The 14149-nt window shown below is 32.7% G+C and overlaps 1 protein-coding gene across 1 annotated transcript in view; it reads right to left on the reverse strand.

Moving 5' to 3' along the window:
• The window catches only part of Lrp4 (LDL receptor related protein 4), a 129622-nt gene that overhangs the window by 46669 nt on the left and 68804 nt on the right, over positions 1-14149 (reverse strand). Inside the window, exons 9-14 of the mRNA XM_072520329.1 lie at positions 13848-13998; positions 7534-7850; positions 7022-7208; positions 4587-4740; positions 1308-1808; positions 545-834 (exon numbers count right to left, since the gene is read on the reverse strand). Of these exons, the coding sequence (XP_072376430.1) occupies positions 545-834; positions 1308-1808; positions 4587-4740; positions 7022-7208; positions 7534-7850; positions 13848-13998 (1600 nt within the window). The remainder of the gene's footprint in view (positions 1-544; positions 835-1307; positions 1809-4586; positions 4741-7021; positions 7209-7533; positions 7851-13847; positions 13999-14149) is intronic.

Raw genomic sequence — 14149 nt, forward strand, 5'->3', positions numbered from 1 at the left:
AATAAGAAAATAATTACTATTTAAATGGGAATAAGCCACAATTAAAGGTTAAAGTACGTTTATTGACGTTTCAATTTCCACTTCGGAAGTCGTTCTCAAAATACAAACATTAGTAATAACATGACTAATGTTTGTATTTTGAGAACGATTTCCGAAGTGGAAATTGAAACGTCAATAAACGTACTTTAACCTTTAATTGTGACTGATTCTCATTTAAATAGTAATTACTTTAAAATGATACAAGAAAATAGCTTCAGAACAATAATAAGAAAATAAATGAAAATACGATAAGTAAAGGAAACAGGGTGTTTAACAAGAACTACTTACTTCTTTATGAATATCTTTAGTCACCATTAGTTACAACGGTACAAAAGACAGACCAAGAAAAATATAGAATAGAAATTAATACTCCTGAGAAAAAGCTTGTATTCACAGAAAATGTTAAAACCAAAAAAATTGTCATCACCATTGATAAAAAAAGGTTAAGAAGAAAATAAAAAAAAATATAGCACGTGCATTTCTATCAGCTTATAACAAAACTTACCATCTCATACTGATGTTGATAACTTCCATCCAAATATTTGATTCTTAAATCCTTCTTTCTGGCAAATAACAGAAATTTGTCTGGTTTCTGGCAACTCTTTCTATCTGCCTTTAGTTTCTGACCCATGCGACATACGCAAGTGTAAGATGTTTTGTTTGGTAAGCACATATGAGCACATCCACCGTTGTTGGTTCCACAATGGTTTTTGTACTTGGGCTGTCGTTGTGGATGGTAACTGTGTATGTCCATCGGAAAATGTAGTTGGGAATGCAAAGGACGGAGGCCAGCACCTGGAAACACAAAAAAAGCACTATTTATCCAGTGCTATAGCTTTTGCAACATTTCGCAATTAATGGTAAAAAAATCTCAAAATTAAAGCTCTAAATATGATTTCTAAACAGAAAGAATATTTCATAAATAAATAAAAGCATAAACAGTAGATAATACATATTCCTGCACCTTATTTTAATTATTAGATACGTTTTTTTCTTTTTTACCGATGACATTTTATTTTATCCCAATTTTGTAATTGCCCATAAAGAAATGTTCGGTACTAGACCAGATCATACTAGTCAATACCAGAAAAATTTTTGGATATAAAATAAAAAAACTTTCTTAATACTATTACTTAATTCTGACGTTTTGATAGCAAAGGGCGAAAATAACAATAAAAATTTAATATTTAGTGTTAGAATTCCTAGATTTAAACACAAAAAAGTTTAAGAAGAAGAGACAATCTATCTCGACAAACACGTCAACTCACCTGTTATTTTATTTGCAGTAGATATTGACTTGGTATGCCAATCCGTCCAAAATATTGCGTCTTCAAAAATAGTAATAGCAAAAGGATGCGGCAAGCCTTTACTAATAACCTTTTTCCTCAATATGCCATCAAAATTGGAAGTTTCTATAACGTTATGTTTGGCATCTGCCCAATAAATCTGATTCGAAGTATAGTCGATGGTTAGTCCATTGGGCCAGAACACAGATTCGGTTATTATACTTTTTCTATTTGTTCCATCCATTTCGGAACGTTCAATTTTTGGATTTGGACCCCAGTCAGTCCAGAAGATGATACCTTCTCCTGGATGTACGGCTATAGCTCTAGGTTTGTCAATTTCACTAGCTGCTATAATCGCTCGCTGTTGCCCATCAAGCGTTGCGACTTCTATACGCCGCGTTCCAGAATCAGTCCAGAAAATCAGGTCATGTATCCAGTCTAAGGCTACACCTCCAGGAGATTCCAGACCAGATTTGATAATATCTGAAAAAATACGTAGTTAGAGCATTTAAAAGTTGTTAACAAAGTTTTAATATACCTATTGTATTTTCATGTTTTTGCACAATTATCTTCTAAATATTAGTGTTAGTCCAGGAAATGAAACATTTCACCTCACAATTTTTTCGTCCTACGTGGATTGACTTGAAATTTTAACAGAAGGTAGGTAATAGCTAAAGGATCAAAATCTATATTGAACCAAAGTGCGCCAAAGCCGTGGTTGCCACCCCATCTCGGGGGCGAATTTTTTTTTTACGTTTTAACCACAGGTTTCGATTAAAAAAGTGATTCTAAACAAAAAATGTTCCATACATTTTTTTTCTAAAACTGATATTTTTTAAGTTATTCGCGATTGAAAGTAACAACTTTTAGACGAAAAAATCGACGTTTTTAATCGATTTTTCACGAATAACTCGAAAATGGTGCATTTTATCAAAAAAATTGTGGAGAACAAATTTGTAGCTTTTAAAAAGACAAATACAATTCATTTTTTAAAATGTTTTTGCGATATAATAGGAACCGAAATACGGCTTATCAATGTTCAGCGGTTTTCTTCAAATGCCAAATTTGAAAGATTCAAAGTCAAATATCGGGAAAATGATGCATTTTTGGAAGAAAACTCATAAAACCTTTTTTAAAGACCATAAGACCATAGACCTATCATAAAAAAAACTCTAGCTCAAAAATTGAGTGAATTATGATGAAAATAAGGTGAATACCTCATTTTTTTAAGAAAAAATCGATGAAAACAACCCCCTAACCACCTCCATAATTAAAATCAATCTTCACCCTTCTGCAATTCTCTTTTTACATGTATTGTTAATACGTCCAAGAAGTTTGACCCATTTAAAATGCTTAGTTTTAGAAAAAGTACAGCTTAAAGCGAGAAACGATTTACAATTTCATATTTTTTACCCTTCTTTTTTAAATATTCCCGAAAATACTAAATATATAAAAAAAAATAAAAATGTACTATGTTGTAGCTTTTTTAATGACTAAAATTTTCCTTTATTAAGATTTGTTGTACAATAAATATTTGGCGAGATATAGCCGTTTAAAGCATCGATTGACGATCAAGCACCATCTTTTTCGAGCCCTTTAAACTCACCCCATTTAAAAACCAAGGGTTCCAAAAAGATTTAATTCACAGATCTTTGTAGCTCATAAAATCCTCTACAAAATCGTTTTTAAAGAAACACTCTGTCATTAAAAATAAAGGAAATACGTTAAAAAAACCAATTAATTTTTTTTCCGGAAAATTAGTTCCATTAGTATAGTACAGTACATGTCGGAGCATAATAATCTACAAAACCGGTATATTAGATAGTGGGGATTAATAGCTTTTTCCCATGCTTTTACTGACTGTGATACTGTATCTGCTTTTTAAAATAAAGGTAAAAAAAAATTTTTGATATTCTTCAAAAAAGACCGGACATGAGGGAACATGCCGAAATTTTTTACAGTAGTACTGCTAAGCTTGAAGATATTTCAGATGCTGGCAGATACTGTGCAATAATGTTGTACGGAACTGTTAAAGACACGCAGCTTACCAAGTTAAAAAAAAAAAAAGATTTGGAAGCTTTTCTCGAGCAGATGCGGTACGAACAGTTCATCAAAGCTACAACGAAAAACTGTGCGGTTAAGCTATCATCCCTTCTGCCCACTGTTGATGCCTTAGATGAGCATTCAAAAAGATGCTATTACCAAATTCAACAGTGGCTTGGCAATGAAAATATCAGAGCAACAGATTAGGGATGGTATTCCAAAGATGGTTTGTTATTACCCGTACGCATGAACAAACAACCTGCACCCGATGAACTTTTGAAAATTATTTTTTTGCCAATGCAAAAAAGGATGCGGCGTTTCATGTGGGTGCAGAAAAGTTGGTTTATACTGTAACTCTACTTGTTCTGGGTGCTCAGGTGAAGGGTGCAATTATAGTCCACCAATAATTGAAGAAGATGAGGATGACATAGATCACGATGAAGATGTAATTGATGACGAATAAAATTAATATTATAATTGTTTTACCTATAAATGTAAATATTTTCAACTATTTATGTAAATGTATAAGAATATATGGTGCCTTTTTATGTTGATAAATTTTTTTTATTTAATTCTACTTTTTTAAATTTATATCTATTAAATTAGTTTATAAAAATTGCAATGTTGTAAAGGGTGATTTTCAAAAGTTGAAAAGTTGCAAAATTTTGGCAAAAAATTGTTTTTACCTATAGCACTCATAACAATTGATTTTTAAGGGTTGAAAATTTATGAAATTGTATTTTAAAGTATAAAAAAATCACTATTTAACTAATCCAAGGCAATCAGGGTTTATCGGCATGACATAAACTATAAAGCAGAGGGTGAGTTGAGCTTAAATCCACATTTTTATCCAAATCGATCCAAGGCGAAATCATTTTTTTAGAATTAGTAATTTTTTTACATTAATCTCTAACAAGGGTTGCTTTTTAAGGGTTTAAATATGATGAAACTCTATTCAAAAGTATAAAATAATCATTATTTAACTAATTCAAACCAAATCTTACTCATATTCAGGTTTAATATCTTATTTTATAATTTTTGACAATTAGGGGTAGTTTTCACCCCTAAAAACCTTTAGCGCACTTCGGTTCGATATAGATTTTGATCCTTGGGCTATCACCTACCTTCTGTTAAAATTTTAACTCAATCCATGCAGGACGAAAAAATTGCGAGGTTTTAACTTTTTTCGAGCTTCATTTCCTGAGCTATGTAACTTACCCATAGACCCAGTACCATTAACGTAAGCTCTTCTTATAACGTCCATAGATACATCTGACCAAAATATTAGACCTTTCTCGTAGTGGTAGTCCAAGGCAATTGCATTGTGAAGCCCTCGTAAAAGAGCTGTATATTTGGTGTTGCTAAGAGATACCTAAAATTATATTTGTCAAAAATGTTGCTTGTCATTTACATTAAATCGCTTTAATATCGAAAAATCATCAAAAAATCTTTTTTAAGGTTCCAAAATTGTCATTCTCGGAAAATTTAGCTGCTCTATGTAATTTTTAGAATGTTAGTGGGATTTACGACTTTGACGACTACTAAATAAATATACTTTATACAAAATATAACAAATATGGATTCTATAAAAAGTAATATCGTTCTAACTTCTAACTAACTACAATCATGACGTAAAAAATATTCTCTGACGAATAGACTACAGCGAGAATGTTAATTCTTTTTAAGAAAGGAATTTGGGAAAACTCCATCAACTACCCTTTAATAAACCTATTATACACTATTCTATAAATAACGATAAGAATACTAACAAAGAAAATATTAATAAAAGAACTACACTCGAAGAAGAGCAGCAATGGTTCTGGACAAGTCGATCGTACACTGATGCAGTGTTCATAACAAGACAAATAAAAGATATATCGTACAGTGACGTGAAAATCTAGTGTAAAATAGTATATATTTAAAAATTATTTTTATAAAAAATTTAAGTTTTCCAAACAGATTAAAATTTTCGGTCTTCTCAGACCATCATCTGTCATCGAATGCCATAGTCTGTGGACTAGTGCGCATTTCGATGCGCATCGCCCCGCCTCGAATTTTCCCATTGGCTCTTGACCTGGAAATCCCTATTTATCGTTCGAACGGCACATATAAATATTGGCGATTTTCAGGTCATCCAGGTCAGTCCCTCACGAGCTCTCCAAGAGCTTAGTGCTCTTGGGGCGCTGCTTCCTGCTGTTCCATACTCTGTGGCTGAGATATTATTCAACTACAATCTGATGTTTATTTCGACCTATATGTTTGTCATGTAAGAAATATTTTGTCTTTTTCAAGACAAGCCATCAGAAGATAAATATTTACAAGTCCATACCCAGTAAATGGACTTGGGTAGAGGAGCTCTCGACTGCGATGTTCGAAGCCCTCTACAGAGCACCCGGAGATAACAGAAGGTGTATAGACCCGTATTTGTTCCCCCGAGGTGACATGGCGCCCGACAACGTGTATTATTATGAACCTGCGACCCAGCTCGCTTTACAGAACGCAACACACCAAGTCAAGAGAACAATGGGGAGAGCCACGGAGTGTCTATACTCTAACACTCCGCCATCGAGCTCTGTAGCAGTCCTGATGCTTTCCGTGTGCCAGATGTCTCAACGAGTCTGCCTTCTTCGACGCTTGAAGTCTCGGAAACTACGGAGATCCTGAAGTAGCCACAGTCCCTGCCTGCCCTCCCCGAAATGTGGCGATACCACGGAGGCCCGGGCAAACTCGCCTACCACACCCCAGGATAAAGTGGATGGGAACCTGATTGCAGAGAAGAAGACGAACCGCTGAGAGAAATGGTACACCGACCGTGGATGGAGCCTACCACAGAGGGAGATGCAGTAATATCCAGCCCCCAGGTTCCAGATAAGTGTTGTGTGAGTTTTATAGACAATTCTTTTACTTTACTTTGTATTTTTATACATTTATTTTCTTGTGTATTTTCACATGTATTTTTGCATTTTTATTCAATAAATATTTTTCCCAGCCGCAGAGTCTCCAGATGAGGGGGAATGTCATCGAATGGCATATTGGCAATTTTCAGGTCAGTCCCTCACGAGCTCTCCGAGAGCTTAGTGCTCTTGGGGCGCTGCTTCCTGCTGTTCCATGCTCTGTGGCTGAGATATTATTCAACTACAATCTGATGTTTTATTTCGACCTATATTTTTGTCATGTAAGAAATATCTTGTCTTTTTCAAGACAAGCCTTCAGAAGACCACGACCTGATGCTTTATTTCGACTTGGTGTACCTTTGTCACGTAAGAAATATCTTGTCTTTTTCAAGACAAGCCATCAGAAGATAAATATTTACAAGTCCATACCCAGTAAATGGACTTGGGTAGAGGAGCTCTCGACTGCGATGTTCGAAGCCCTCTACAGAGCACCCGGAGATAACAGAAGGTGTATAGACCCGTATTTGTTCCCCCGAGGTGACACATCAGTGAACACCTAAAAGTAACTATTAATAACTTTTGACTATATATTAAATTTATTAAAGATTAAAATTAAAGCGACTCGACCCTACGTTTCTTCAGTAACCAGTTCTTGTTTCTAAAAAGACTACTAGATAAAGAACAGGGGAAATAAATCTACTTTTGAAGAACAAAATATGAAGATTGTAAGGAACTTTATACAGAAGTAAATTTTCTTACCTCGCGAATATCAATCCTGTTGGCAAACAATAATGTTGGTGGAGCGCCCATAGCTTTACACGTTCTCAAGTCAGGTCGTAGTACATATCCAGTCATACAGCCACACTTAAAGCTTCCTATGGTATTATTACAGTTCTGAGAACAGACTGGATCTGTAGCGTAGAGGCATTCGTTAATATCCTGGCAGCTAAATAAAAACCATGAAAAATATATAAGATGCTGATTTTATATGAAATTTGTATTTAAAAATTTTAAGCACTTGTCATTTCATGAAATGCATAAGAAAAGTTTTTTGGGTCTTTCTTATTATTATTGTAAACAGAAAAATTTGGCTATCTATATTGGATGTAGCTGTCTTTTCAACAGACCAGTCACATGCTCATTAATTATTTTTTAAATATTCTTCAGTTAAAGTTGATTACTTATAATAAAATGAAATCTATATAAACTTAATGAATGTATTTAATTTAAATTTTGGTTTATTTTTAAGAATATTGTATAGTTATAATTACCTGTATCCATCATTTGCCAGTTGATATCCGTTAAAGCAAGAACAGCCCTTTTTTCCGTCAGCTGTAGTAATACAAAGTTGTTTACAGATGGTATTTCTCTCGCACTCCCTCTTAGTCGGACAACTGTCTTCGTCTTCTCCCTTCGGACAATCATTGTGTCCATCGCATCGATGCTTCTTGTTGATACACGTTTGAGTCTTATTGTCGTTGGGGTCTATTCCGCTGCAAGGAAATTTGGCTTCATCGCAAACTATTTCACATTTCGATTCGTCCTCTCCTTGGGAACAGTCCTGTAAGCCATCGCATACCCACGTTTGCTAAAAGAAAACAAGGATATAACTCACCATTATTTCCATTGTACCATTTCCATTGTAAAAATGGTAGTTAGTACAAGACAGAGATAGATGACTGAGAAGACTCATATAAACTGAAACTAAATATTCTTCAAAATACTCCCACATTATTTACTTATATAATGAAGACTACATTCATCTATAGTGAAGTATACGAATGGAATAGTGGATATAAAGATGTTAATGAAGATATACCCTAAATACTTAATAAGAAAGACTGTGTGTATGTGTGTGTATGTGTATATGTGTGTGTTTTATTGGCACTGGTTTTAACAGCCAACTGGCTAGTCAATTTGTTTTTAGTTCTTTCTTTACACAAGATGGGGTTAGTATCTACATTTAAAACCATTGTATTGCATTGACAGTTAATACATGAAATGTTAAAAACTTACTTACTAGTTGTTTACTCTGTTTTTACTGTTTCCTGTTGTACTTTATTTATTTATTTATTTTTTTATTATTTTTTTTATTTTTTTTTATTTTTTTTTTTGTTTTGTTTTATTACTACGTTAAGACATTAACCCGATTCGACACCTCGGAGGTTTAGATCTTAGTAACCTTTTTTATTAATTGTTTTTTTTTATTTATTTTAATTTCCATTTTTTTATTCTTTATTAGAATAAGAAGGTAATTAAACATTAAGTTGAACGAGATTGGTATAAAAATTTGATATTTCAATAAAATGTAAAGACATTCTAACAGCATATGTTGTAGATCAGCTAGCTCCACACATATACATTCATCATTATTTGCCAATTATATTTTTCTTTTGTCGACTGGAGTCATACAATGATTGCTTCTTATTCGACAAATAGTTTTGATGAAGCCTCTGTTGGAAATTTGCTTAAAATATGTCTTGGCGGAAAGTGTAGGTTGGATGTTTTTATAATATTTGCCTTTTACTAAATTGTTGTAATGTCCTACCATTTCGCCCGTTTGAGGAACCTGATTACAGATATTAAATCTCCCATAGGAAGTTGATAGGTTTGCACAGCGGATTCTTTGGTTGTTGGTGTTTTAGCCAGATTATCTACTATTTTGTTGTTTTTTATACCAATGCGTGCTTTTATTCAGTACAATATGATATTTTTGCCCAATTTCAAAGCTTCGCTGTTCAGTGCTATGATGTCAGTGATGATATAATTTTCTACAAAATTATGTATATTATATTTTAGTTTATGTACAATGCTTTGGCAGTCTGTAAATATAACATAGTTTAGTGTTTTTTTTTATTCACACATATTTTGTAGGCTTCTTTCACTGCTATGAGTTTAGCTGTGAAAGTTGTCATTTTGTTAGGTAATCTGTTGTTTGTCTTTATATTTTTTTGGGGTTAGAATATAGCATATCTAACTTTTTCGTCCATTTTTTAAATATCTGTAAATAATTTTTGATAACTCCTCCAATGATGCACATACTGAAGGTGTTCTATTTTAGTGAGAAAATCTGTCGCAAGAATATTACTTAAATGGTAGTTAACTGGAGGTAAATAATCTTCCTAATTAAATTCTCGAGACTTGATTTGTTCTATTTAGTTTATGTCGTCAATGTAATTGGGAACGTTGAGAAAACTTTCCACAACTAAAAGCAGCTTTTGTTTCCTCAGTTTTAATGAGTAAGATATGTAGTGGTTGGTTGTACAATTTTATTTAATAACAGTTTATCATTAACCGCCAATTTAACTTTAAATTTCTCACTTAAGAATTCTCTGCGTAATGAAAGTGGAGGTTCATTAAACTCATATTCCATGACCAATATAGGTGTAGTACGAAGATAACCAGTGCTTAACCTGAATACTTTATTTTTTATTCTTTCGAGTTTTTTGGAGAACAGAGTTTGATGCTGAGCAATACAATATAGATCCATAATCTAAGATCGATCTTATTTCTGTTTAATAATATTGAGATGTTTGGATCAGCTCCCCAGTTACTGATACTTACAGTCTTGAAGATATTCATTGCGTTTTCCGTTTATTTAGGAAGTTTATTTTCTAAGTCAGCAGTATACAGTATGCATAATAAAGGACTCAAGATGCTACCTTGTGGTAGTCCCAAAGATGTGTACCGGATGTTAGATTTATCTCCCTTTAATCTAACGTGTACTGATCGATTAATATACAAGTAAATGATGTTCCATATTATAGTTTCGGGTATTCTTATTTCCAACATTTTCGTATATAAAATGTGGAGATTAACATTGTCATAAGCTCATGTTATATCTAAAAACAAAACCCCAACTGCTTTCTTAGGCTTTCTTTTGTAGATTTACTTTTCTAAACCCAAACTTAGTTTTTAGTAATAAGTCATTCTTTTCTAACCAAAATTCCAGGCGGTTTTGAATAAGTCTCTCGTATGTTTTAATTATACATGTAGCCAGACCGAGTGGACAGTAAGAATTCCAATTCTTTAACGATTTTCTTAGTTTTAAGATCGCGAGAATAGTATAAACGTACCAATCCTCAGGAATCTTTATGCGGAGTGACAAAATTTCATTATATAAATTCAGAAGCACAGTCTTACCAATTTTTGAAAGATTTAATAGCATCGAGTAATGGATTTCATCAGCACTTGGTGCTGGGTAAGAAGGCTAACATTTATAATAATATATATTCGCAAAAATTATCAAACAACTAACATAAAGGAAAAATTCTGTGAAGAAATTAGAAGAGGATTGAAGAAATAAGAAAACACTAGTGGTCGTATTAGTAAAAAATAGGGATAAAATAATTGAACAAAATCGAAATTACACAGTAAACAACAGCAGAGAAACATTGATAGACCTATCTGCATAATACAAATTTCTGGTAACGAAAATCTTCTACAAGCATAAAGATAGTTACACATAACAAAAACAGCCAATATGGCAATAAAAAATTATCATAGACTGATATTATGTAACAAAATGTATTAATGCAAATAGAGAATATATGAGTTTATCAAGATTTTGAGAGAAAAACCTCAGACGAATCTTTGGACCTTATCACGATCCGAATTCTTACCAATACCGAATGAGGTCAAACAGATGCCGAGGTCAAACTGATGTATAAGGCTAGCGATATAGTCCAAAAGATTAAGTCCCAACGTCTAAGGTGGATTGACCATGTCCACAGACTGGAAGGAGAAGGCCCTTAGGATGTCCACCAAGACAATAGAGAGATAATACATGTTCAGATATAAAAACAATGGGGCGACTCACTGACCCAACTATCATGGACGATCTTTCGAGTTTATAGCGAGTTGTGCAGTCAACCGAGACCCACCCCGGGTTCTAGTGCTACAAGAAGAAGAAGATTTTATCGAGGAGGCTAATATACATCAGATTATCATGTAGTCATCGATGGATAGAAACTAAATCATCTCCGATATGCTAATGACATTTTTCTCGTAATAGACGACTAAGAAGAAGCCAGAGTTTTGCTACAAAAACTACAGTAAGTAACACAAAGAATCGGTTTAATGATAAACTATGGAAAAACAAAAATACTGGCGAATCTTGTTCACAATAAGCTAATACAAATCTAGAAATTGTCAATAGAAGTTGCGGAAAGATATGTATTTGGGCCACGAAATAAGATTAATGTGAGACAACCAAACATGTAAGTTACTCAGAAGAGTAAGTTTAAGTTGAGCTATTTTATTCCATTTAAAAAAGAAAGCTTTCAATTAGTGCTTTCTACCACTCCTCACATATGGAGCAGAAACCTTAACACTCACAAAAACATTAGTGAAAAAATTAAGAGAAGTACACAATGTAAAATAGAGAGATCACTACTTGGAATAAACATTGAAAAGAAATATACTAAGAAACGGGGAAGTTCGTAGACTAACCGGAGTAGAAAACATGAACAAACATGACAAAGGAAAATGTTGATGAGCGGTACATGTTGCAAGAATGAAAGACGAGAGGTGGACAAAAAATTGCTTGAGTGGAGACCACGAGCAGACAAGTAAAGCGCATAAAAGAAAATAAAGGAAATATCTAGAGGACGTCTATGTTCAACAATGAACAAATCGGGGCTGATTAAGGATTATGATGATCATCTAGTCAAAGCCAAACTATATTTTATCAATATACATGAAAAGTAAGACAACGGATAAAGAAAAGATTTAAAAATAGTTTAAGAGGACTTTTACTTTCTAAATTGGAAAAAAGACAATTTTTAAATATTAAACAAAAAAAACTTTTATATTTATAATCATATTTTTTTCTATTCATTGTTAAGGTTTTGAGGTATATAAAAAATTTTTTTTTGGCACTTTTAGTTGTTTTTTACCACTGCAGAGGGCGCCTTTCAAAAGATGCATTTTAATGAAGGAGATACTTTTCTGCCTTCCTGTAATAAATTTTTATAACATTCCAAAGGGATTCAATTCGTGAGACTTAAAACTAATAAATAAACCTTTAAAAATTTAATTTTTTGTACAAAGTCCTTTATACGCGACTTTAAAACAATCAAAAAAAACGCCTGTTTTGGGGGTGAATTTACCTCTGCACTAAAAAGGTGGGGTGGTTTATTCAACTTTTCAGAGGTTTATTTAGTAGTCCTATATATAAAGTATTAAAAAAAATTTAGTTTACTGAGATTGGTGAAGTAGATTTTGAGAAAAACGTCTCCCAGTTTTGAAAAATGTGATTTCGAGAAAAACGTAAAGCATCTTCAGGTCAAACGGTACAAAGTAAATTAAATGCTGAAATTATAAAAAGCCCATATTAGGGGCTTATAAAGATAAAGATCAAAAAAGGTTATAGTAATTATGCCAATATTACATGCCTGTGTTTATTAATATGCATAAAATTGATTTAGCAGACAAAGTGAAAACCTACAAATTGGTAAGAGATAATCTATTGAATTGTAATAAATTAGAAACAAACAAAATACTTTTATTTTTTAAAATTATTTTTCGACAATTTGTAGGTTTTCACTTTGTCTGCTAAATCAATTTTATGCATATTAATAAACACAGGCATGTAATATTGGCATAATTACTATAACCCTTTTTGAGTTTTATCTTTATAAGCCCCTAATATGGGCTTTTTATAATTTCAGCATTTAATTTACTTTGTACCGTTTGACCTGAAGATGCTTTGCAAAGTGTAGAAAGCGAAACCGGTCGTTTTGGTAGTAAAATTAAATTGATTGTAAGTCTAATTTTATTTCTTTTACCTATTTGAAATGGACTCACACAAGCAACACATTCATGATTTTTTATATAACTTTGCCACCTTTGGATATCTCACTGATTCTTCTACTGACTTGAGCAAAACGAGCTTCGTCGATATTTTCCGACCAACTCGTTACTATTTCTTTAATTTTTATTTTTATCCAAAATCTTGCCAAGGAACCGAGTAATTCTGAGTTGTTTTCTGCAGTAAAATGATTACTTTGAATTTTCTTTCCATATTATGCTTATTTTAATGCGTCCCCATACTTCGACTGCCTTTTAAATGACCACCAGATCCAGGCCTTTTTTCCGATTTTCAAAACAATAATTTTCGATAAATTTCAGTAATAAAAAACAAGTTTTAGAAAGCAATTGTCGAGTTGCAGGTGCACGAGTTTTAGCTCAGGTTCGTACCGTTGTAAATACAGCTATAACTTCGTTTCTATTTTGAATTTCTCAATAAAATTTTAGGACAGTATTTCTATGATACTAAGGAATGTTTTAACGTAAAAAACAAAAATTTTCTTGACTACTTATTGTGTCTCCATGAACAGTACAAGAATATTATATCGGAAAAAACGAAAATCTACAAAAAAATAAATACACCAAGATCTTATTTTTGGATGTAATTTCATCTACACTAGAAGACTAATTTTGTGCTATGTTCTTAATATTTTCTTTATAGCAGCTTTAGTATCTTCTAACATGCTATCCTGTTTGGGTTCAAAATCGTTTTTATCGATGTTTAACATAACTTGCTGTTTCGTAAATTTTGGGATGTGTTTCTATGTGTACTTACCAGGATACAAGCCCCGTTATCACAAGTATATTCATCAGGCGAACATGTTTTCGTGACATTGTAATCGCAGTTGAGTTCATCTTCATTATCATCACAGTCGTGTTGTCTGTCGCATTTGTAGCGTTCCGGTATGCATTTCCCACTATTACATCTAAAGATGAAGATAAAAATGTGGTTAAATAATTATGTCTAAAAAAGTTTAAAAGTAAACAAGTTAATTATTCTAAGAAATCCATAGCTTTATATTATCAGCCATTTTATGACCTGTAAAATATTAAACAGAGTAAAATATCATATAGTAT

The sequence above is a fragment of the Diabrotica undecimpunctata genome, chromosome 1 (genome assembly GCF_040954645.1).
Source record: "Diabrotica undecimpunctata isolate CICGRU chromosome 1, icDiaUnde3, whole genome shotgun sequence".
NCBI lineage: Eukaryota > Metazoa > Arthropoda > Insecta > Coleoptera > Chrysomelidae > Diabrotica > Diabrotica undecimpunctata.